The sequence below is a fragment of the Aythya fuligula genome, chromosome 1, assembly GCF_009819795.1.
Source record: "Aythya fuligula isolate bAytFul2 chromosome 1, bAytFul2.pri, whole genome shotgun sequence".
Taxonomy (NCBI): domain Eukaryota; kingdom Metazoa; phylum Chordata; class Aves; order Anseriformes; family Anatidae; genus Aythya; species Aythya fuligula.
The window spans coordinates 104,310,270-104,337,238 of record NC_045559.1 but is presented as its reverse complement, the minus strand read 5'-3'; the positions used below and the strand labels follow the sequence as shown (position 1 = coordinate 104,337,238).

Below are 26,969 nucleotides of genomic sequence, written 5' to 3'. Positions count from 1 at the left end.
ATGGCGGGGAGCAAGCAGGTGAGGAGAGGGGACGCTTCCTTTGCCATCGTTCTTTCTAACCTACAAATAGCAGAAGAAAGGCAGGCTGTGCACTGAATTTCACTTAAATCCTTTTTAAATGGAAAAGTGAAATGGCGCTCCCTTGACTTTCATTCTAAACATTGCTTAGCTAGAATGAGAGAGGCAGCTATGAATGCATGAAAAGCAGTAAAACTCATTTGTTGAATGGTGTTACATGCTCTGTAATAAATATATTGTTTGTATTATTTCAGCTGGAACAAACAAGTAAAAGCATTGGCTCAAGTGCCCACATGATCACCACCGCCAGGGTACCTGCTGATAAGCCAGTACGAATTGCCTTCAGCCTGAATGAAACCCCAGGTACAGTTTAATTTACAGATCAAACCACAAGGAAATAACTGCTTTTAAGTTTTACATGTTTTTACCCATGTTTACAATACCAAATGAAGTCCAGTGTAATGGGTGGATTTTTTTCCTGAGTAATAGCATTTGATCAGTTTTTCTGTTTCCACTAACAATTTCATTAGACTAAAATGACTTGACTGACATTTTAGATCTTAACTTTTTTTTCATGTGGTTTGTGGAATATACAAAAGATTTTCATTAACTATCAAAATTATTTGTATTTAAAGTATGCTTGGTTTGGGGGGAGTTTTGAAACAAAAAAAAAGAAAAAAGACATTTTGTACTGTGGATGAGGCTAGAACAGGAAGAGACTTTCCCTTCAGGTTGGAAAGTGCCACATGTGCCCAGCTTGGTGAGAGGTTTCAGGAAACGGATGCCCCACATGTCATGCTTCGTAAGAAAGTAGCAGAAATTTCATTGATGTTTATCCTGTCAGCAATTGCTGACTGAGCATTAATTTCCCCAAATGTGCCCTGTGTGCACATGGCCCCTTTGGCCTTTGGAATAAATGAATATTATTACTTTATATCTTAAATATTATTAAGATCTAGAGAGCTGTTGGCACACAGTAAAAATCAGAGTGTAATAAAGTAGATAGGAAGCTGTGAAGCATCTTTTAAAAAATTGGCTGAGCTGTTGATAGAGGTGAGTGCCTGGAGTAAGGATTGAGACGTGTTGATGGTGTGAAATATAAGGATCTCTGATAACGATAACTGAAACCCAGTGCTGATGATTGCTTTATTGGACGACATGTGCTGTAGGATAATGTGTGAGGTCTCTTCCTGAGCTTTGTGTAAATAGTCTTAGTTTGGATATCATTTTCTCATTTAAAGATATTTTAGAATATACATAGCTAATAATAATAATAGCTTCTTATTGCATAATATTAATTTGCAGCTACAAGCCTGAAATAGAATCTAATCCATTATGCAAGGAGATTTAAAAACAAACATTTAAGTATATTATTGCACAAAACTTGGAGGTCATAAAGATGAGTGATCCTGAAAGGCTGGGAGAAGGAATATAAAGAAATATATGTGGCTGTCTCGGTGCCCTTTTTACATAAATTATAATAAGCTGGTAATTGCATTTTTATTATAGAAAGTAATAATGAATCATTCTCACCTCTGAGGATATAATAGCATGGTACATTTCTTACAGGAATTATGGCAGAGCTAGGTCTTGAAGAAAGATGTAAAAGAAAGGGAGTGCTCTTATGAATTGTGGAAGAAGAATGTTTATATGAGACAGTGAAAACAAGTCAGGGAAAGCTGAGACCATGGGAAAATCAAAGAGGGTAGAGTGGTTTGTGACAAGAGACGGCAGTAGGAAATAACAAGGTTGTGAATAGCTTGGAAGAAGAAGGACATGAAAGGCAGGAAGCCTAGCTTCCTTAACATTGCATCATATTTTATTTTTTACTTTTCTATCCTGCTAATAATTTCAGCTTCTCTTAACGTTTATAAAAAGAATCTTAGTTGCAGAAAGGTAATCTTTTTCTGTTACATTTTGTTGAACTTTTCCATAGTTCCAGAATTTCTGTTAATAATGATAAAACTGAAATGAAACTGGTAAAGTGAGTACCATATTTTCCCTTGCAGTAGTAAGAGGTCTCAATTGGCATCCTGTTTTACCACATCACATGATTTCTACTCTTGCTTTTAGTGGTAAGCCTGAACGTATAAATGTTATTATATTTAATATATTCAAAGAAGGCAAAGCAAATAAACTTTTATCAGGTTTGCAGACTTCCAGCACACCATAGTTGAATCGAGATAGCATAAATAAGTATATAACATATGCTTTTTTTTGCAGCTCATCTTAAAAAAAAAAACAACAGAAACATCTTTTCCCTCCTTGACAAGCATATTTGCTTTTAATTCAAACAGGAGTTACTTGCTTTTTGTGTGACAGTAAAGCATCAGGTGAGGCTTTTGTACTGCTAGGGTATATCTGAGAAGTCCTTCACCAGGGCTAAGTGGTGAGGAAATCTGCATGACTTAAACTTTTCCTTGAATTTTATCTCATTTGAAAGGCACAGTGATAGGTTTCACTAAGTAATGCTGCATTATCCTTCCGGGGGCTGTGCAACTGCTTACTCGGAGGAACTTGCAGCATAACTAGATATAAAAAGGGGAAATGGAATGTTTCTTCTGGGTGGTGATTATCTCACTGGCTAGGATTGTAACCAAGTGCTGGGTGTGAGAAGCAGTGAAAGGAGAAACTGCTCTTAACTCCTGAGAAGAGATTACTTTGTGTTAACTGACCTACAAGAGAGGAGCAGGCTTATCCTGAGTATACAAGAAATAACTTAATTGTGTTATATTATTTATCAGTCAACACATGATGACTGAAATCCCGGCCAGATTTGTGCAATGTGTTTAATGTGAAAGTAGGCTAACCAGTTCCTTAAAAGTCTCAAGAATAGTGGCTGGCAGGGGTGCTATATAAGATGACAGTTTTATTGTGTATCTCTTATTCCTGTATATATAGATGTCTATTTTGGCTCTTTTACTCAAGTTCACTAAGCTGGCATCAAACATAGGTTTCCTGGGGTGTGTCTGCACACCATATTGCACCAGTTTGACTTAAGGTACTGTTTTAAATTGATGAATCTGAGACATCAGCCTATCTTATATCACTTGGAAACTAATACATGTTAAAGTGAATGTGGTGTGCCAAAATTTAAGTAAGTGTTCCCAAATAGAAAGTTCATTGTAGTTTGTCAACATCAATTTATTTAAACCAATTAAATTCAGTATGTCTTAATTTATATATTTAAACATAATTTACTGAACATATTAAGATAGAATGATTATAACTGGAACTTTATTAAATTTAGAGTACTGGATTTATTTTATGTAATAGATCTAAGTTTTATAGGTAAACATCTCTTCACTTTCTCTTCTAAAAAAAGAGCTTGAATCTGGCTGAAAAGTTCTGCTTGTAACAAGTGGTGATCAGTGACTTGTTTTGAAATTATTTTTAACTTTGTTTGTTTCCTTTGAAATTATTCTACCTCTGGTAGCACCCTCAGGAAAAATCACTGATAACAAAGGCAAAACACACATCTTGTGATGAAACGAACGGACAGCAGAACAATGTAGTATTTCTGCAAGCATAGTAAATGACTTTACTTTTCTTTATGCCTTTGTTTTCCTAGTGTCCATAAAGAATTTTTGCTTTATATAGCTGATCATGCGGGACTGTTTTGCCATGGCTGTTTTTCAATAGCAAGCTTCAAATCCCTACTCCATACTCATTTTCACTGCAATGGCAACAGAGGCTTTCCAGCTGACAAAGTATTGATTGAAAACTGATGGAGTTTTCTAAAATATATGGCAAGAAATTATAAGGCTAGTTTCCTAAATCTGCACCCAACCTTCAAATAAGTGGCTTGGTCTTTGGAAATGACAAGAATCATCGCTCACTTACCTCACCCCACTTGCTGCTTCTTATCTAAAGACACGCTGTTAGCTTTTGAAGGGGAAACATGTTGCCACTTTGCCTGTCTGTCCAGAGGCTGGCATAATGGACCCATGTTTGAGGACTTTGGGGCATTTCTGTGTTATAAGTAAGATATTTTTACAGCAGGACAACATGAGAACATCACAGTGCATTCACTTTTTGGTTATGGCTCATGCATGTCTTTGCAGCCCCACATGTTTAATAAATTCTGAGTGCCAGACCTTATTAGGATAGGAAGTACCTACTGTTGTATTTTGGGGAAGTTAGACAGGAACTTAAGTGAGATACCCTAAAAAGGAATAACGGCTGTACATTCCTCATAGGACACTTTAGGCTTAGGTGAAGGTATACTGAGTAGGAGGGTTTTGCTCTTACCTCCTGTGTTATGGGCTGCTTCTATTTTGGGGAGGTCTACAACTCTTATTATTGAGCAAGCCTTCATAGCCTATTCCTGGGTCAGGCAGTGACCATTCCCCACTATTTTGCGAGTGAGGTAACCGAGGGGTTGCGTAAGGTCGTTTCAGGCAGGGCTGTGAATAGAACCCAGGGAGTTTCATGCAGCAGTGCCAAGTCCCAGTCACTTAGCCACACAGCCTTCCAGGATCAACTCGATCGGTCCATGCTCGTCTGTCAGTAACCAGCGCTGTGGCTTCTGGACCTTGCTGCCCTCCGAGGGCCAAGGCTGGGCCCCCATACACAGCTTCCCGCTGGTGTCCCATGGTCGCTTGCAGTGCTTGCAGTCAAGTTCGAGCAGCTTTCCTGTGCAAGGGCTGATCCACTTACAGGATAACAGCCTACTTATGTTACCAATTTAATTCTTTAATTTAGGAGGAAGAGATCTGAATACACTTGCCCACGCATGTAGAAGAGAAAAATAGTATCTGATTGTATAATTAAAGACTGGATCATAACTCAGTTACTCAAGGAAGCAGAGTTGTGATTGGCATTTCCTAAATTTTGAGTGCTTGATTTAGCAACCTTAATGTGCTTTTAACACATTTAAATTTTTATGTTCTATTTCTATCTTTGCAAAGACTCTAGAGAAACTGTAATTTGTGAGTTTATATTGCAGATAAATCAGATGTTGTTCTTAAAGTATTTATTCATCAACTCTTGCCTGTAGCCCACAGTTCAGCTAAATGGAGTAGACATGTAGGGAAAGACAGGAGTGTTACTCTCCGCTGTACCAGACATTTTGCCAGTCAGACAGTAAAGTGAGAGGGATTTTGATTGTTTATTTGCATCATGGAGGTCTGTGCTATAGGAATCTCTCTCAGTCCAGAACACAATTACGTGAAGATTTCCAGAAAGCGTGATGCATTCTTAACCATGCAATATTAGAATGTATCAGGGGACAGAATGCATCTGGAGATCACTAATAAGTAGTAATATGTCTTTTTTTTTTTTTTTTTTTTTTTTTTTTTGTGAAGACAGTGCATCTCAGTATAGTTCATCTTTCTAAATCAGATTGCCTGAGTGAACCTCTGTATCACATGTTATAAGCCCATCATCACGTTTGTATTAATAGGTGCTATCAGCAGAGAGACAAGACCTCAGCTGGACAACAAAGGTTGAGTGACTTAGCCTTGCTAGGCCACACACCTCTGCCCACCACGCCATTTCACCGGGAAGGTGTGTTGGCTGGGCAGCATAGAGACCTTGTTCTTTTGTTATGTTAGCTTTCTTACAGAAATGGTCAGAGAGCTGGCTTTGAAACAGAAGGATGCTTTGTCTCAGCCCAAGAGAAAGGAAAGTAAAAGGAGGAATTAAATTCCCTGGAGATTTTGTCTCTCATGCTCTGCGTTATAATGAGAATTTTCGGCAACAAACACAGAATGTGTGAACCTGATGAACCAAACATGAAAGTCAAACTATTCCATATATGTGAACAGAGTCTTTGGTTAAAAAAATGTCAACTGTATGTGCAACGAGTTCGTCTTTGTAATTGGAGTACAGGTCTTTACCTTTAGTACACTTTTAAATATAGACCTTCAAAATTAGTTTCAGGATCCATGGGCAATCAGGAAGTGCTACTCATTTAGAAATCATGCATCAGGTATTTTCACTTAGACTGATGAAGTGTCTCATCTGACTCCTTCACATCACAGGTTAGTGCTGTTGAGTTTACTGGGATGGCTGTAAAATTCACACACTTTTTTCATTTCACGTGTTTCATTGCAACACGCACATTTTTCATTCTTTCTTGCTGTCCATGATCTTTTTTGTCACAAGATATACTCTCAACAACCGGCTTTCATTATAAATCCATTTTCTTTATGAGCAACCAGGAAGGGAGGAGTGAAATTATGACTGCAGGGGCGAGATGCTGTTTGTGTCTGGTGAAGAATCAGCCTAATTATTTTCAGGCTTTTGTGGCACAAAAAAGCCACTGACTTTATTAGAAGGAATATCCTTGATCATATCAATGGTTACTTATAACTAGGCATTCATTAAATGCTAATAATAAACTGAGGAAAGGAGAAAGAGATATTTCGTTATTGACTAGTAAAGGAGATATAGAATAGAAAAGAACAAATACACGTAGATAAGGAGGTAGTTATGAATGTGCTTTGATCTTCAGAATATTTTCTTTGACACTTGGGACATTTTCACTGTTTCTGATTTTCAGAGTCATAGATTTTTAAGGCTAGAAGCCAATGTGATTTAGCCTGATCCCCTGTGTAACATTAAGGGCACTAGTGATTCTTTTGCAATAAAGCGCAAGAGTTTCTTTCCTCTTGATTTTCTGCAAACATCCTCATAAGAGTCTTTGGAGGTGAATAATTGCTGTCATTTGCTTTTCCCTTCTGCGAAATCTAAATGTGTTTAATTTTTACCAAGTGCTCTTTGTTGTTATTTTTGTGGTTGTTACTTTGACAACAGTGCAATGTAGACCATCCTGAAGAAATAATTTATTTAACTGAAAGCTTTGGGGAAGGTTTTTTGTTGTTGTTCTCAAAAACAAGCTTGCAGTTAGCTGTGGAGGTTTCCGTTAGTTCTTTGTGGGATGAATACTTAAGATGAAAATTTCAAAGGATCCCGAGAGAATTAGGAGCTCAGAAAAATTTCAAGCTACTGAAGACCCCAGCTTATCTGATGTGCTGAACATCATCGAGAGGATGATTTAAACAAGTCTTAAACTAGCATAACTAAAAAAAAACCTAACAGCTGTTCAATAGATGCTAGGGCAGGCCCATTATAAAATGTACTATGGTATGCCATAATGGTTAGGATACCAATATGTTCTATTTTTAGTACCATTGACTCAGTCACTTGAGTTCAGAAAATAAGCAGGGAACATCTGCTTATTGAAAGGATTTCCTCTGTAGTAATTTTTCTCTGTATTCCATCCTTTCAAAAGTATTTCCAAGTTTTTTTTTTTCTTGTTCTTTTCTGAGGATAATCCATTTTTCTTCTAATATTCTGAAACTATTTTTTCTTATTAATATCTGATTCAGTGAAAAAGTAGTTATTGGCTGTTCCTTTAAATGCTTCCGGGGTTGCTTCTGCTTCAATTTTCCTTAAGTTAAAATTTTGTCTGAGTTCCGTCCTTAATGCTACTGTACCAATGCCTGTAGTGCAGGAATTGTCAAAACAAATAGCAGCTTAACTGCTGTCCACTGCTCTGGTCCAATATCTCTGTCAGAATATTTAACAGCTATTCAGCCAAATATTTGTAGAGCAGCTGTACCCCTAGTCTGACTGAGTCCTGTTCTGTCCTTCCTTTTAGTCCTGCTCTATGATTCATCTTTCTTCTTTTAGAATATTAGTCTATTTTTAAATATTGTACAAGAAAGCAACTGCAAATTAAAGGTAAACACTTGCATGTCAATGAGATAGAACTCTACAATTAAAGCAATTTAAATATTTTCCAGAATAGGCATGTACAGGACATGGTGTACAAAATGAAGTTAAGTGGTGGGGTATGACATCATGTGCAAGACCCCTACCCCATAAAAATATACCCCTTTGCTGTTTTCTACAGAAGTTCAAAAACTTTTACTTTTGCCTTCTTTATCATGGTATTTTTTCCCCTCTCTGGGCATCCCTTCCCAGTGGTGTACAGCTCTGCCTGTGCTAGATAAAGCAAAGTTCAAACTGTTAGCCAGTATGTTTGTTCTTTGTAGGATAAAGGGGTTAGTTTACTTGTTTGCCCTAACCTACTTTGCTGTATGTCAGGATAAAGAGATAACAAATGCTTGTCAAATAATTTAAATCCTAGCCTGTACTCTTTAAGAACGTACAGAATCCTGCTTTGACACGTGGTTCTTTTAATCCTGTTTGGGTTTTGTTGTAGCGTACAGGTCAGCCAGCATAGAGCAGTTTGCTAGATCTGACCTATAGTAGCAATTTTCTCCTGTGAGAGCCATCCTTGTTTAATTTTGACACATTACAAATAACTCTGTAAGCTAGCTAATAGTAACCTTCTCTTCACCTCCCGTAACCTGTAGTAAGATACATAAACAGTCATCACAATCCAATGCAAAACTGATAGTGTGAAAGTCACTGAGAAAGAAATATTGCAGTGGCTAGCTGTGACGCTACTATGATTCATATTTCTGATCTCAGTCCAGCTACTAGTGGGCAGGTGTCCACACCACAACACTGACGCAACTGGCACACTCTGTCCCACCTTTGCTGAAAGCCTGTACTAAAAATAAAGAAATAAATGAAAACACAGTTTGGCTTGTTGTCATGAATGAACTAACTCTAGTACAGAAGGAGTGTTATCTACAGGTTAGAGTAAAGGCATTCCCTTGTAGTATGGAGAAGTTTGTGGTGCTTTGCTGCTCTAATCATGTCTATGTAGGTAATGGTCTTCCAATTACAGGGTTGCCAGTCTGATTTGCATGTTCTTGTGGTTGCCTTTGGATAGTGGGAGGAAAGATTTCTATTATTGTTGTTTTATCCCTGGTAAGTCGTTGTACTGTGATGTGTAAGATATCTTTCCCTTTCATTCCAGTCATGAACTCCTTTTATAGTAAGGATGCTGTCTGTGGAGGGTTCTTTATTTTGCACTGTAATGGATATCTCAGGGAGAAAGATTGCTTGAATTTATTGTTCTGTATTAAATAAACATGTATTAAATACATGTGGTGTAATACACCACATGTATTAACTTCTGTAACTGCTTTTGTTTTGTTTCTTAATCACTGCAATAATAATAAAAACGATTTCTGCTTTCCCAGCACCTAAACATTTTATTTCCCACCCATTTTTATTTACAATGAGTCTGTTAAGATATCTCAGGTGTAGAAAGATAAGCCTATATGGAAATGTTTGCCTAATCCTGGTATTATTGTGAGTATATTCAATTTAGAGCTACATTGAACAGATCATTTGAAATGCTCTTTTTGGGTAGATACTGGCTTTTAATGTAATGTGTACCTTTTAGATGATGATGCACCTGAAAACTCCTTCCCTTTGGCATTTCCAGAACTAGATCAGCAGCTGCAGGTAATTTTATTTTATTTTATTTTTTGGACTGCAGTTCTACTTCATATTGACTAGATTTGTTTTGTTAAAAGGCTTTGGATGTTACACTAAGATGAAAGTTTTCAGTGGTGCTTCTCTAACCTATTAATGTTTAATAAGGCTGTGTAAATTTCTATAGCAGAAAACATTGTCTTTTTAAGATCTGCGGAAAAAGTGATTTGATGTTTTTAATCCAATTGCAAGGAAACTACTATTTGAATAATCTCACCTACTCTTATTTTTTTTACAATTCCTTTGCAAAACACAGTATGTACTACTGCACTGCAGTGAAGGGAGTTCTTGTGGTTTTGATGGGAGCAGGAATGAGCCAGGTATTACACTCTTACGCCTACAGGCTGTGCTAAGGTTGGTATGATCAGTTCTCTCTGAAGCATCCCAAGAGAGTGCAAAGGTACACAGTGCCATCCTATCTCTAATCTCGGGTAACAAAGGCTGGTCATCAAGACTGGCTTCTCAAAATTACTCTAGTTCATGCTGCACAGCTGGCAACCCTAGCGTGCTGCCCTAGCAGAGGCCTGCAGACAGTACTGGAGAATGGAGGTGAAGCCTTTTGTGACCACTCTGACTTGTGATGGCAGTGTAGCACAGCAGAGCCCTGATACGCTGGGTGATCCAGCGGCAAGTTGATGGCAAGTCCATGGTTGTCCAGGCACAGAGCCAGTTCTGTATCCAGGGATTATTTCCCTTTCCTCTGTGGCGGTTCTGGAGTGTTTGTTGGCCTTTGTAAGCTACTTCAGATCATCTGTTTCCCAGGAGCATTTAGACTTCCTCTGATATTTCAATATGAAGGCAGTTGTTTCCTGAGTGTAAACTGAGAAAGGCATTAGCGGCCGTGGTGTCCAATGATGTCATCCTTCCTGTCCCCATCAGCGAGTGAGACAGCTCTGGAGGGCTGCTGACTTAATGGGCTTCACTTTCTCTCCTGCTGTTCTCATCAAAAGGATGGCTGAGGAGGGAATGGAGGATGGCAGAGACTCCACTTGCTCTGTCCCTGTAATCCTGAGAACAGAGGCAGGATCCATAGGCATAGCTAGGAAGGATTAAAGCAATTAATAGCAACTTAAGATCAGGGCTGAAAAGAGCAGGGCAATATGCTGGCCTGTTTATTCCACTGCTCTTCCAGTGCAGCAGATAGGACTGATGTTTTCTTCCCTCAGAAGGATTCCATTTGAGAAAAGCAATATTGTTTTGTGGCAGAAGCACTGAAGTGAATGAATGTCAGTAACCTGCTGTCTTTTACCAACTCTGTCAGTGACACACTGTGATATGGGAGAAGTTGCCTCATCCCTCTGTTGATCTGTAAAATGAGGTTAATATTTTTTACCTTCCTTTTTAAAGAGCATTGAGACCAGTGAGTAAAGACTGTTCTAAAAGAGCGAAGTATGATTATCATTACTGTTGGTGCATAAAAACAAGATTGCTAGTGTTAGATGTAGGTACTTTACAGGCTGGGTGATGATTTTTTGTTAAGACTTATGACCCATTTCTGGAACATATAATGTGCTCTAAGCTTGTAATTTTGTGATAGATTGAAATTGCTCCTCTGGAAGCATTCAAATCTGTTGGATAAATAATAGGCCTTCAGTAAAAGTTTTCTAAGTAAGCACTAGAGCAGCTGCACAAAGTACACCCTCTTGGCCTGTTAAGTACCTAACATTTACTTTTTTTTCAAGAGAACCTTCCTTTACTTTTATCATCTCAGGATGACAACAAATTCAAAGAAGCAATCAAAGGCTTTGATTCAGGTAATGCTCTTCTTATTATCCTTCCAAAACTTCTTGGTGATATTGAGGTAGTTCAAAGGATAACTTATGTGGATTATCTGACTCAAGCTCTTGAAAGTATAAAGTCAGTGGTGCTGCTTCATCCTTTAGCTTTTCAAGCTCACGTGCATATTTATATTTAGACGTCTTTATGCTCAACTAGGGACAGTTAAGTCAGCATGGGGCTCTCAGCTTGTGTAGAGGTAACAGTGCATTTAGCTGTAACAAGGAATACTTGAATTTCCTTGCTTTCATCAATCTGGATCACGGCTTAAAGTTATACACATTTAATGTAACTATATTGTGTTTAAACTGCTTTAAAGCTTTGAACTAATTGTAACTCTAATAAAGTTATAATTTAACTAGTTACAATTTCTTATTAATTACAATTTTAAATTACTGTAATCCAAATTAGTAAGGGTGTGTTGGCCCTGTATGGTATGTGGTTGCAATTTATGTTAATGTATCCATACCGGCTTTGAAACAGGTAGCTCCCATATTTCAGAAGCAAGCTACAACAACATGGATTTCACCAGGACCTGCAGAAGTATTGAATGGTGGTGCTCCTTGTCATTCCATCCAAGCTTTTCTGTATCCCAGAGTTAGCTAGTATAAAGCAGCATGAGGTGTCATGTAAGCAAACCCTCTAATCAACTGCGGCATAGCAGCCTGAAATACTTGAATTTGTAAGAATGGTGGTAAATATTTCCATAATAAAAACATCACATCTACAGCCAGCCACAAGATTTTCATCACCATGACATAAATACAGTCAAAAGCATCAGTGTTTTATTTAAAGAAACAAACTAAAAATGCAAGGTAGATGTCTAAAGAGTCACTTAAAAGAAACCAAATCAGGTAACAACTAACTTTTTACATTTGAAAAATAGCAAGATTTTGAAACCTGTAAAAGAAGAGCCGAAGTTAGCTGATCTTCAGGTTGGATTTTGAAAGCAGTTTGAAAGATATGTACGTTCACTAAGCCACTTGGAGAATCAGTGCCTTAGTATTTTATGCATGCAGGCAGCAGACCACAGCCTGAGTACCAAGCAATTTGCACCTCTGTTTTGGGCTTCAAGCCCTTGTCCTTCTATGTTAGGCCCTGGCAGACAACTTGGCTGTTTGAGCAGAATTACCTTGTGTTCCCAGTTTTCCTCCCACAATCCTACCATACCTCCTCTCCGGGCACTGGTGTCCGATGGCAAGGCAAAGTTCAGTGCAGCCGCCCCCTGGCAGGGTTATAGAGCCTGCTGTCCAAGCACCAGTGCCAGCTTTGCAGAGGTAGAGGTAGGATTGGCTGGAGAAAAGGTATTTCTAGGAGGCTAACTGCAAATACTTAATGCTCTATAAGCACTCTTACTAGAGGACAAACCTAGCTGAAAGTCAGAGCTGCTTTCTGAAGAATAACGGTGATCTGCCTAGTGTTCCTAGGTACGTTCAGACCAAAAATGTTGTCTTGTCCAACTACCTTTTTGAGTGTTACATTTTCCACTAATAGGAAAAAGTTCCACGGAGTAATTTGTAAGAAAAATCTCTAACATGAAAGTTTTGTTCTTGTTTTTTTTTTAAGCCTTAAAAAAAGTATTGTGTATGTACTGTATAGACACCTACCTTTCCTTTATAGTTTGTTTCTTTAAATAAGATACTGATGCTTTTGAATGTATTTATGGCATGATCAACCAGACACAAAAGCCCTGTCAATGAAAACAGAGGAGTTCAATCTACATACAGAAAAAGTCTGTTCTCTTTTCAACCTTTATTACTTATATATAAAATACATAAAATAAATAAAACGAGGTTGCTGAGATGCTCAAATGAAACAAAGCTTGTATTAATAAGTTCTTAATTTTTGTTTCTTTTATTTGCAGTATTGCAATTTATTATATTTCCACTGAAGAGCAACAGTTTGCCTATGTGGGCTTCAGTGTCATGTTCACCCCCATGCTTATGCAAGCAATGTAGTGGTAGTAAAGTGAGGATAGGCTCCTACATTTGTCAGTTTGCCATTGGGAAAAGCTAACCTTTACCTAGTGTCAAAGTTGGACCAGGCCTTGGAAGGTGCTTCCTTGATTAGCTGCATAGTGGTGGTGGCCTCTGACAGGCATTCTGCTAGTAGTTATTGTCTATATTTAGATACATACATCAGCATCTAAGACCTTGTTGTTTAAGTCACTGAATATAGATGAAGGTGCCTAGCGTTAAGTACCCCCATCTAAGCCCTGTATGCCATCTGTCCTGCTCCAACATTTCCTGTGATTTGCTCAGTTCTCCAAGAAAGTCTTTACCCCAGCTAGGAGTATGGGATAGGAAAGAACATGTCACGTACAGGCACACAGGGTGCTCTGTAATTCTTTATCCTCTTTTCATGAAATCATGAGCTTGAGAGAGGCATTTATATTGTGTTTTATATTATGAATCTCCTGACATTGATGGAGTTGGATGACTGTAAAATTGATGCAGCGACTCCAACCGTTTATAATAGCTTGTTAAGTCAAGGGAAGTTTTTCATGCTTTAGTGGGAAACGTCTATACAAAAGAAACAATGAAAATATTACAAAAGGGACAGGTTTTTATGTGACACGGGCATTTAGCAGAAGCTTCATTTACTCTGCAACTTGAACAGTGCAACTATTGCTTCTGGTGACTGACAAGACCGTTGGTAGACACATACAAATTATTTTACAAAGTTAAAAAAAATATCCAATGTTGTTAAAAAGTATGGTCAGTATTAAATTTCAGGAGATTTCCTAGAGTACCTTGGTACTCTATAATTAGATTTGACTGCCTATGAACTTGCTAAGTCTCCCGTAATGCTGCTGTGATAACTACGATCTTAGATTATGTAAGACAGATATTGACAAAGTCAGGCATCATACTGAGGTGGGAAAAGGATGGAAAATCTCTCAGGCAAGGAGAGTAAAACTCTCAGCAATGTGCAGCTATCACTTTTGCTTGGTATAATGTGGTTCCTTCCATCATGGAAGAGTGTACAGGCCATGTAATGAGCATGGACCACATGGAAAACAGTGTCAGTGGAGTTTCTGTTTTTCCAGAATGTTTTAGCTGGGTTTGGTTTACCAAATCCACAAAAAGTGGTCAACTATTCTACACATGGGCTAGAGATTGTCTTCTAGATGAGTCCATGTGCTCAGCTAGCAAAAATGCAGGGCACATTTTTTTTCTTTAAACTTTGAACTTTTCAGAAACAGGTTTTGATGTTTTTTTTTTTTTTTTTTTTTTTTTTTTTTTTCAAAGTGCCTAGAACCAAAAAGTAAAAGCAAACAAAAATAAATAAACTCTTCAAAAGTTTTTTCAGCGCTGGGGTGACACTATTGACTACACAAAAGTTACTGTTGGCTGTGAATTTCTGTGGATGTGGAATGCTAATATTCATATGGCATGGCAAAATATACTTTGTCAAGTGAGTAAAGCAAGAAAAAAAAAAAAAAAACAGTAAAATGAAAATTGTCTTTTTGTGATCCCCAGCAAAGACTGTAGTTAGAACAGCTCCTTCAACCTGTCCTAAACAAGCAGAAATCTCTTTCTACATGAACAAGCTCTTTCTTCATGAACTGCCTCTGCATACCATCTTTCAACATCTTTCATATCTGGATTTGAAATTAAAATCTAAATAGACAGTGCAGATGTCCTGTACAGATGTACATACATACGTGAAGTAACAGAATAGCCTATAACAGGATCTCTTAGTGTATACTTGCAGGAGTCTGTAGAAAGCTTGTCAAGGTCACAGTGAGTTGTTTCACAAAATACTAGGAAAATACTAGGACCTTGTTGAAAGCTAGGGATAGCAGGATAGACACTAGGTTCATTGAAAGCTATGGCTTTTATATTAGACTTGTGAACAGGATCAGAGATGCTGCGTGCGCATTTTTTTTGCCAGTGGAGGAAAATGAGGGTGGATGACACTGAAGCCTGAAATAAGCAGGATTAAAAGTAGCAACTGCTACCATTAAATATATCTTTCTTTGGCAGGGTCTTTTTTTTGCTTATATAGCAGGTATGCTTTTATATATATTAATCACAGATGGACAAGACACTTCATGAAGTAACCAGCTCAGGCTGTACAAAGGAGAAATTATAGTATGGCTTCGGATTCTGAATGAAAGAAAATACATACTGTAAACTGAACTTTATTAAGGCCTATTGTGATTTGTCACCTATGGAAACTAGTGAACTCTTACCGAAAAAGAGCACATAGACTTCATGGATGTGCTTTCTACTGGGAATTGCAGTGCCTCTCTGCTGCAGGCAAGTTACCAGAAGACTGCTGTCAGGGTAGTGACTGAAATGGTTCATGTGGCTTCTCACAGGTGTCCAAAAAAAGGCCTGCCAGGTGGAACGGGCAGCAAAGGAAGACTGCTGGGATAAAATAAGAAAAGGAAGCTTAATTTGGGAGGGATTAGAGGGATGCAGCTTGGCTGCTTGAGGGCCCTCTATAAGTACATCACAGGGGAAAAGCAGCCCAGATAGGCTGCCAACATTTGAATGAAAGCTAGTGCTGGCATGATAAAAAAAATAAAAAATAAAAAAATATGTAAACTCCCACAAAACTGAATTGGAAAGGACATAAATAAATAAATAAATAAATGATCTAATCCTTTGTGGGGCTCTGGGCCAGTCTTCTACCTGGGGCAGGGGACTTCAGTATTTCTAAGAACATGACAAGCCCGTGGATTACAGAATTTGCTCCTGATATCAGGGAGCTGGATTCACTGATTTTGTAGGCTCTTCCCAGTCCAGTTTAGATGAGTATGGGCTAGTCCAGTAACTACTACTGTGCTGTTACTGTTTTCTGTGGCAGTGTGTCAACACTGTAAATATCTGCTAATTTGGAGTTACTGAAGTACAAGTAAGCTTTGACTCCTTCTGCATTTTTTTTTCAGGAGTTTGCCCTGCCATCTTCTGAAAATGCTTCTCTTGATGGGAACAGACACATTATTAATTCTCTGTACTCTTGCTTATGTCAAAAAAATATGCCTTTAGACATGGCTAAAATAATTTCCACATGCTTATGAGTTGGCTTACATTTTCTGGTGCAGAGCAAAAAAATGGCTAGACTGTTGGACCTCCCCATGTCTCCTGTGATTATAGTAGAGCTGTTTGTTAAATAATGAATGCATAAGCCTGTGTTTCATGTACTACTGGCCAGAAATTACTCATACAAACTCTTGGCACTATCTCCGAAACCATTCTTAGAAATGTCAGTTTTACAAAGTGCAAACCAAAATATCCAGATGACAAAAACATAATCAAATGTACATTTTTACAGTAATTTTTATGTTCTGGCTTAACTTTTATGCATTAAATAGGTAGCTTTTCACAATTAAAAAAGTTTTTGATTTAGTGCTTAATAGCATCCATCAAGATTGAAATAGAATAGTATAAGTGGAATACTAATAAACTGATGGTTTATTTTGTTGTCAGTTTATTTTGAGTGATAAAATATCAATATAAGAAAAAATGATGCTGAAGAGAAAACAATGGTAGGAAGGGGTTTGAAAGTCAGCAACTGGTTCTAAGTGGGAATTAGATACTAAGTCTCAGCATGACTAGATAATTTTTAGCTCTCTAAATATATCTTTTGAGTGGGAAGCTGGAATATAGAAGCTGAATGCTGCTTTAATTTTTAAACTGGTTTCAACCAGCTAGATTTGCGGAAACTAAGTTGGAAGCAAAAGCAAGTTTTTTTTATAGAAATATCAGTGTTTGGGGACTTTCCCCCTGGGAACTGTTTAAAATTGTTTTATTATGATGCATTTGTTGTTTGCTGATCTCTGGTAGATACCAGAGATGCTACTTTGGCTCACCCTTGCATTCTTGGATTAGAGCACTGAGACTTCTATATTCTGTCTTGTTAAATTTGTGCTTATTATTTAGGTGACTATATGAATGGTGCTATTGCTCATCCACATCGAAATGCAATTAAAAGCCCAGATTCATCAAGTAATGGACTGCACTTTCCCTGGGGTCCCAAATTCTCTGAGCTCAGAACTGTGTCATGAAACAATTCTGCTACAGCATTTTTTACATTTTTAACATGGAAAAGGAGTATCCGTTTTAAAATTTCAATGAGGAACTGCATACCATCTACAAATACTTGCAGAGGTCCATACATTAGTCACATCTATGTGCTAGTGTACATCTGAAGCCAGCTTACCCTGCCCCTAGGATAAAAACATTTTTAATCTTTGTCTGTGAATATGCTAGATAAAATCTAAATTTCCAGTGCAGCTAAAACAAAAGATTAGAAGATCATAAATAGGAAATGTCTGAAGACTTGTGCTTTTATTTTTCTAACAATGCAATCGAAGGAATATTATGCTACAAATAAGAGTCAAAGTAGGAAAACAAGCAATAAAAATCTACTTACATTGTGAAAAGCAATTGTATTTCTTTAACTGGACAGTAAAGGAACTATTTTAAGTGCTTCCTTTTGCTTCAAACAGGTGGCTGAAGCATGCTATTTGGAGTTCATTTACAGTCAATTGATTCATGGCTAATAACTTAAAAATACTACACTTCCTGTAAGTGTTATGGTCAAAATGTGACAGTCAAGCCTGAGGCCCAAATTAAGTTGTATACTTTTTAAGGAAAAAAAAGCATTGACATTTAACCACACTGTATTTTCAAGATTTTAGTTGAAAATCATATGAGGAGTCCCAGGTTAGAGTGGTTTTATTTGCCATACTTATTAACTCCAGTGTGCAGTGGGGAAAAAGAAAAAAAAAAAAGTATAATAATGTAGGTATTCAGGTTAGGAGGCTTTTACCATCACTGTGTCTTTTTAATCTGTATTTCTTCTTTATTTTTTCTTTTTAAATGCTGTTACCTTCTACTCTCAATCTCACATGCACCTCTCATGGAAATTCAAAACATTTTGCAAATATAACTGATATTACTCTCATAACATTTCTACCAAGTATATCCCCTTCTTCTACATGGAGTAGTGATGCAGAGAAACTGGATGCAATCTTGAGCAAACTACTTAGAGACTGAAGCATTGCTGGGTTACAAAACACTGTGAAATCTTGGCTTCACCAGAGTGAGCAGTGAAACTCCTATGGAGTCCAGCATAATCAGACCTGGTGTCTCAATTCATGGTCCTGTCCATTTTAGTGATAAGCTGGAGGAAGCCTTGAATCTGTGAAAGAGTATTTAGTCAATAGCTTTCCATATATTTTCTCCTAAAGTTGCAGAATGGGAGAACACTCAAATTACCCTTCTGTTCAGTGCTGTAGTCTCTGCAGTGAAAACATGCTCATGTATTTTGCAGGTATGAACAATGTGTCGACTTTAGCATTCCTATATCTCTATAGCTGAAAAAAGGGGAGGTAAGGGAGAAATCTTTCTTTGAACAATCTTTAGTGATACTTTGCAAAGTTGTAAAGGAAAGTTCTGAAAATCATAACAAGATTTGAAGGCTTATGCATGTTCTTATGCAGAAAAGTGTTTTTTTCCCTTCTGTGAAAGGCTATCACTAGGGGTATTTTAAACACTGCAGCTAGGGCCAAAAACTTTTTCTCAAAGTACTCTCACAGGGATGAAAATAAGGGTTGTATCTTCCAAAATAAAAAAAAACCTATGTGTTTATTTTGAATATTTAATTCAAAAGCAGTATACATATATATGTTGTTTTTTTTTTTTCTTCCTCTGTTCATAAAGCCTCTGCCTCCTTGTCATGACTCTACAGAATCTATGCAGGTGTACAAACAGCACTGCAAAATAGCAGAAGAGTACCATGAGGTGAAGAAAGAAATTGCTTTACTGGAAGAAAGAAAGTGAGTAACTTCCACAAAGTATTTACTGCTGTATATTCTCCTTGTAAAATCCTGTTCTAAGCATGCGGGTTTTAGATAATATTTTGTGACCTTATTCCTCTGCCCAGCAGTCACTGTACAGCACAACAGTTAGGGCCTTGGTCCTTAGGATCAACTGGGAACACAGAGGACACAGAGCTGTCATAGCTCTGGGCCCTCAGTTTTACAGATGTCTCTTAAAACCTTCACTGACAGTATTAGGACTCTTTATCAAATAACAGTATGGTTCATCTGGTACAAGTCCCCTTTAGAGTTTTAGGGATTTTTTTTTTTCAGTGTAACTTTATATGTTTTATTGAAAAGCTTAATGAATCCTCAGTTTGGTGTAGGTAACTTGACAATATTAGTAAACTTTTTCTATGCATCATTGTTATGTACACTCACATTTTAGTTGTTCATATCCAAAGTGCCTAAGCTGGACATAGGCTTTTATATATATATATATATATATTATATATATATATATTTTTAATTTTTATCTATTATCTATATTCACATCCCTGTCATTTTCACATGACTATTTAATGGCAAAGTGCTTTCTGTGATTATTTCCACAAGAAACCTGACAAAGGAATTTTGAGAGAGGAAAGAAGGTGAGCAGTGAAAGCTTCTACCAGACAACCAACCCCAAGCAATAACAGTTACTGCTAAATTTCTCCTGCAAATGCTTTTTTATTTTTATATTCACATTGAGGGTGACTTCAAGAAGTGTTGCATTACTCAGGAAGAATTACCTCAGTGTGGATCTCGGAGGCTTCTTGGGAAAACAAAGACACAATCATTCTTCCAAATGCCGCATGAAGTTTCTGTGATTGGTGTAGCATATGGTGAAAGAAGGAATATAGCTCGTAACTATGTATGGAAGAGAAACAATCTATGGAAGAGAGACACTCAGACACTATTTGAATGCATTTTTATATATCTATACAATTTGTGGTACTAGCCGAATTAGAAATATTTTGCTTCTTCAGAACAGCACATACATGCAAAAAATTGTTTATCTGAACTCAAAAACTATCCTAACTTCTAAGACCAGAAGTCAGCCTTTCAGCAGTGTCATTCTGGATGAATTAAGGGGCTTCAAGCTGGCATTTTCCTTCGTTCCACTAGTGAATGTCAACAGTAGAATAATGTGAGGCAGTTTCCACTATTTCTACCTTTGCTAAACCTGTTTTGTGGACAGAAGATTTAATTCCCCAGTAAATATGTTAATGCAACAGCAGCTGAATAAGGCAACAAATAGAATTCTATTATTGTCCTTTGTTATGTGCCTCCTGGTTACATATTTGTGGCTTAGATGTTCATGTGCTGTGTAGCTGTGAAGTGCTTAGACATGAAAGGTGTCCGTGCAGCACCTTTCATGACCTCCCAGATCCTTTAATCAGAAGAAGTAATCCTACAAGCACTAGAATTGAAGATGCTTAATTTCCTACAGATTGGTGCATTGTGATTATTTGATTTTGAGGTTTAAAAAGCTGCAACTGCCAACGGAAGCTTATTTTTCCAGGGAATTATTTATGAAGTCCCTCCCTTCAGGTAGATTCTCTATTGTGTAGTGTTTTGGAGGAGGGCTCATCATACTGCCTTCCTCCTTTGGGTTGTCTGTCTTTTCTGTAGCATTAGGGGGTAGGGGAGTTTGTTTGTTTGTTTGTTTGTTTTAAACCTTCCAGAAACTGGGACTTCTTTGTCCTGTAAAATTTGGTTGAAATCAGAAAGTGGATTAGAAATTTACTAGGACATATGGACCTCTACACACATGTAAGCATATATGACCTAAATAAATTTATCTTGATTTTTGTATAAAACTAGGTAGAAAGGAGGTACAAGTGTGGAGGTGTAGAAGTAAGCAAAACATAAATGAGGTTTTTGGTCTAGCAATCATTTATTTATATCTAAAAACATTATCAACAGTAACAGTTTGAAAGTTAAAGGAAGTTTATAGGATAGCATATGCTGAATTAAAGAGGCGAAGAGTAGATCATGACATCTGGGGTGACACACATATTGACTATTCCTCTCAAGAAAAATGATTCGTCTTTTCTATAAGAAATGTGGTGTGGTGCACAGCTTTTAGACTCAAAAGCAGTTATAATCCAACTGAAAATATGGAGTTGTCTGCAGCTTTCAGAAATTTGAGCAGATTAGGAACTGTTACAGGTGTCTTGATCTTCTACATCTGAATTTAACTGTATGGAAATGCAGATTCACAATTGTCTAATACATCTGCTCTCTGTTACTATTGTCCATTTCTTTTAAATATTAATTTGATAAAATGGACAGAAGTAGAGTTTTATGCTTTTTAATGTGAACAAGTAATTTGTGCAGTGTTCTTTGACTTACATTTTTACTGAAGACAACAAGACACTAGCCCTGCCAGTGTTTTGAACTTCACCATAAGTCAACTCACCTGTGAAAGTCCAATGTCAAGTCCTACCTGGCAGTGGTACACAGAATACTGAAGATGATGATTATCAGGAACAAAGCAGAAAATGGACTAAAAATTGACTAAAAATGGAGAAAAATTTGGTAGCTAGGAGAAAGAAATTATTTTAAGTTAACCTGAAATAAATATCTATAGAAGTATTGCACATATTTAGTAAAACAAACAAGAGAAAATACATTATTATTTTTTTCCAACCTGCAAAGTTCAATTTAACCTATTATATATGAAATAATACACACAGGTGTATTTCTAAAGGAGGTGTATTTAAGAACTAGAAAGGTGAATAACATTGTTTTAAAATAGTCAAAAAATATTTACTCTTTTTAAACTTTTCAAAGGTTTTCAGTTCTTAGTTCTTCTTGTCTCACACTGTGGTGTGTGAATGATGTATGGCTGGAGTATGGAAAATCAGTGGTGTGAAATCACAGAGCTTGCTTTTCTTCAGAGCAAGAACAGAGCTTATTTGCCCCTTTCTGTTGTGTGCAATGCAGCTTGCAAGAGAGTGTACTAGGTTGACTGGGAGGGAAGATAACTATTTTACATGGAAATAGGAAACGTAAAAGAGCAGGGGAGGTTGTATGTTCATAAAAGGGAAACTCATGGGGCAAAGCAAATGAGAAGGGAAAAAAGTTAGGAAAAAGACAAATAAAAGGAAGCAAGAAATTGAAGGAATTTAAGAGAACATCGTGTAGATTTTTATTTATTTATTTTTTGCTAATATAAATCATCATAACTCTGGTTGCAGTCTTCACTCAAACTCTTCCCAGTTATGCCATTTATGCCAGCAATATGTATTAGAAGGGACAAAATCACTCTGGAATGGGAGACATGATCGAAAAGAAAGAAACGGGTGTGGGAGCGAGAACACACTACATTTAGGTCACAGAATGTTATTTAATTTATGTTCCAGAAACACACATGTATTTCCATAACAGATGTTTTTGGGTATCTAAGTTTGGGTGAAAGGGATGGGATGGCTGGTTATTTTGAGCACTTGTTATATTGCTATTACTAGATAATGACCCTGGATTATGTAGTTAAATATTAGAGTTGCCATGGTTGCTAGCTATATCTTATATTCTTAGCTCTGGCTGGTTTTCTCTTTTTCCTCCCCCAGACAATTCTAATATAACTCTCCAGAAAATATCACTTGACCACCACCTGGTTTAGGATTGCTCTTTTTCTTTGCAATGGAGATGATTGCTTTTCCTTCCTTCACATGTGTTGCAGTAGACATGCAGTGGAGATGTCCACTTAATTTTGTGGGATATGCTTTAGAATGCTTTTATGACTCAAGGAGTTTTTCTAAGGTCTCAAGCCCAAGGTTCCTCCAGGCACACTTTCTGGAGAGTACCTACACTGTTGAGACAAGTAGTCTTCAGGCTTGCAGGTACTGCAGAAAAAGATTGGTCTAAGACATAAAGGCAACCTTTTATATGACTAATTTTTCCATTCTAGACCTGATTTTTCATCAACTCAAACACATACAAAATACCTGTTAACTCGCCAAATCAGTAGAAATGTCTTCTCAAATACAAAGAGAAACCTCATCATGCCCTGCTGTAGTAATGAATACTTACATACCTTTATGTGCTGGCAGCATCTGAGGAATGGTTTTATTTACATTAAAATAGGCTATCTCCATTTTAAGAAATTAGTTACCAGACTTTGAACACACAAGGGCAGTCTCCTCAGTCAGCAGTTACCTGACGGGAATCTCCTGATTCCTCCTGACATGAAAGTCAAATACGGGAAGAGTAAATGACCTTATGGCCACCAGAACACAGACACGTCAGCTAGGAAGAAGTGTGTAGTACCACAGGTTCATAATCATGAATATGTTGCTCACAACCAGGTGAAGACAAAGGCAGCTCTTTGCACTGTGGAAGCTGTTTGCCTTGAGTCCAGTTCATCTCCAAATAGAGTTATCTGGAATTCTGGAATTAAGTATATTTGTCTTACCTGACACTTTTCTTGGTATTTATTTTTTGTTGCTGGTTTTTTTTTTTCTTTCTTTCTTTTTTTTTCTTTTTTTTTCTCGTGGTCTGGTCTGGCTTGTGGTTTATTCGTTTTTGATGCAAATCACACTGGTCTTCCCTTCTCACCCCAGCCCCTCCCCCAAAAAGAACACTTAAAGTGCACGTTACAGATTGTCTCACAGCTTCAAGTACCCCAGCACCATTTTAGAAAATACCTTATCAATGCTGTTAATATTTAAACACAGGGTAACCATTAACAGCAAGCACAGATTACACAATGCTAGATCTATTTATTAGGCATCCATAACAAAGACTAGATGGTGCAAGAGTTTAGTATGATGTTCTTTAACCTCTGAGAGCTAAGTTCAAATCCTGGATTAGATCAGAAGCAAATGTTAGTTACTGTCCTCATCCTTTTGTGAGCTTCGTAAACCACACCATTCATAACATTTAGCAATTCCCTGGTACTCTAATTTTAGATCTCTGTGGCAGGCTGGCAGTATTTGCCTGAAACATCACCCTACCCTGTAAACAGGTGTTGATCCTGATGGGAAGGGAATAAGTAGGTTCTGCTGACTCAGAACAGGGCAATTTTACTACCTCAGTGCAAGGAAACTGCATTCTGGGAGGGAGGTCCTAGAGAGTAGACTGCAGAAATGAGGATACTTTGATCTTAGCTCTTGTTTGCTTTCTTTAACAGCAAAACTTAATCCCAGGAAGAAATAAGAAAAAAAAAGAAGCCACCTGCACTGCTTTAGGTTTATTAGAGGGCAGCATGAAAACCATGCTTGCACATAGCCTCATCTTATCAAATCAGGAATGACATTCATTACTAGAGCTGTCTGAGTTTGCACGCTGTCTGCCTGGCTCAAGTCCAAGTAGAGTAGACAGTACCTTTCTCCCACAAGTACTAAAATTCCTCATGGCAAAGGTTTACCTGCTCTTAAGATGCTGATTGCTTATTAGTGTGTTCACTGCACCTCCCGTTAAGAACTTTGTAAAGTGTAAGAAAAGTAAGAATTATTACAAATAAATGTGTTTGGAAGACTTAGTCAACAGCCTGTAGTTTGGAAAAGTTTCATATCATCCATCCATCCATCCAACATTGTACCAGTAGAACAATTGCAGAGAAATACTGCTGAAGCTCTCTTTTGGTCCTAAGAGACAAAAACCATCTAGACGAAGCCCAAAGGGCTGAACTTGATTGAGGCTGTTAGACTAGTAAAATCTCACTGTCCTTAAATATGTTTCTTACTCTCTAAAGCGTACTTGCAATTAGTCCTTTGTGGTTGATAGTCACATTAATAGGAGCTGGAATATCACATTTTCTAGCATGATTAGTTCATCTTGGCCAATATGAAAACTCTTTGATCTAGCATGGTCTAAGCAAAGAGAAATGAATCTGGCTTGCTGCTTTAAAAAAAATAATAAAGCTGTATTGTGCCAAATGTTAACAGAATTCTGCTGAAGAAAAATAGACCCTTAACATTTTTTCTTGCAGAGCTAATCAGATATATTTTATATCTGGTGAAAACAAACAGAAGAGACTTTGCTACAGTATAGCTGATGTGCATTACACCAGTGACATAAAACAAAGCTAACATTTAGCTACAGGAGGTCTTCGATATACTACAACTTTCGGATGATTTAAATTGCTGTAATGGCTGCTAACTGTTCCCTATTTCTTTTTTATATGAGAAGCACAGCTGGAAGAAATGAGTGTGCCAGGGGTCTTTTGTGACTCCTTGAACTGCAGTAACTGTGACTGCAGTCAGCTAAGCCATGGGTAAACTTTGCTATCTCTGAAAACTGAAGATTAGACTAATCTTAAAAGAAGACCAGATAGGAGAACTCTTATTTCAAAACCCAGGTGCTTTAAGTTACGCTGCTGGAAGTGGTAATTTTACAGGTACATGTAATGCGAGTGCTCAATTTGAAATATTATCCTTTTGGGAGTACTCTGACCTGCGGAGACAGAATTCCTTTTCTGTAAGAATTTCCTTTATGAAAGCACTGGTCCAGCTTGCCAGGGGGCTCCTGCAAAGAGTGCAGGAACAAGCTACCCACTTTGAAGGCATTACATCTTCCCACAGATGATCTACCAGCATTATTTTGACATGACTGAGAAGTAAAGTCACAGGGCTACAAACAGTTAAAAGATTAACTAATCTCCAAGATAGAATGATCAAACGAGCTAAGAACCCTTTAGAAGAGGCTTCCTGTAGCAGGGGTGAAGAAATGATTTGACTCAAAGGGAAATAAAGCAGAGACCAGGCTAGTCTGCTGGGTAACTAAGTGGAGAGCGATTAGATACCCCATGAGTTACTCATGCATTCAGTGTGTTTTGTTTTAAGGCCTCTTTTATCTCAGCTCCTGCTGAGGGAATTTCAGCTGATACTCTACAGGGGGCTCCGGCTCCTGGCCAGCCCTGGGAACACAGGGCACTGGGGGACTCGCTCCAGGAAGAAGCAACAGCTTGAATCCTCAAGTGTCTGCTCTTAAAAAGACCAGGAGGGGTCAGGTTTGCAGTTGGATGACTGTACCGCAGCAGAAGGACTAAGAGCTGAGAATAAAAACATTATGGGCACAATATGTAGAATTTGGGTTCGTGTGCCTAGCATTTACCAGAATATATATTTTTTTCTTTGTAGAAAAGAAAACAAAACCAGTCATACTTCACAGAACATAATCATAAAGCTGAACAGCTGAACAACAAAAACAAAAACACTTGCTCACTTTCAAATATATTCAGTATTAAGAGAAAAAAAAAAAAAAGTTATTCTTCTTCTGCAAGCAAAATTCTAGTGTATGGTCCGAAGGGAAGCTGATTTTCTTCAGTAAGATGCAAGGCCAGCTCTGACTGAAGTTAGAGATACTGACTTGTAGACCATCTGCATTTTGCAGGTTTGGTCACTGAATAACAGACCTGTGAGATTTTGGCAGGTTCATACTTTGAAGGAAGAAGGATGGCTCTAACAGATTAGGTTTCTAGGCCTATTTCACAACAGCTCAGGTAATACTGTATTAACAGCCTGTAGCCCAGCTTTAACCTGACACATGACAATACGTGTTTGCTCACTGTCATTTTTAATCTTTGCGGCTGGTTTGCTTGTTTGTTTGTTCTTGTCAGAAAGGAGCTGATTGCCAGGCTGGAACAAGTGGAAAAAGAAAGCATGGATGCTGCTCAGCTGGCGAAGGAGTATGCGGAACTGACGGAGGAGAACCGAACGCTGAAGCTGGCCCAGACGCAGTGCGTAGAGCAGCTGGAAAAGCTCAGAATACAGTACCAAAAGAGACAGGGATCCTCGTAACTCACAACTGGCTTATGTGAGGCAGTTAATACAGGATTGGCCCTGTGCTGGAAGGAGATTTTAAAATAAAGGTCTGTTTAATATGTTATAATACTTCACTACAGATACAGAGTATGTAGAAGTCTATATTTGATTTAATGCTTGCCAGCCAGTAGCTTAATATAATGGATATTTCATCCATTATATAATGGATATTTTATTTCAAGTAACATAATTGAAGTTAATCTATCCCCATTATATGTTCT

The 26,969-nt window shown here is 37.6% G+C and overlaps 1 protein-coding gene across 1 annotated transcript; it reads left to right on the top strand.

The window, feature by feature from the left end:
• On the top strand, window positions 1-26,724 carry MAP3K7CL (MAP3K7 C-terminal like). The gene is made up of 5 exons (XM_032207641.1): window positions 1-18; window positions 273-381; window positions 9,290-9,351; window positions 18,837-18,952; window positions 26,544-26,724. Exons 1-5 carry the CDS (start codon window positions 1-3, stop codon window positions 26,722-26,724), a joined length of 486 nt encoding a protein of 161 aa, XP_032063532.1.
• The last annotated feature ends 245 nt before the right edge of the window (window positions 26,725-26,969 follow it).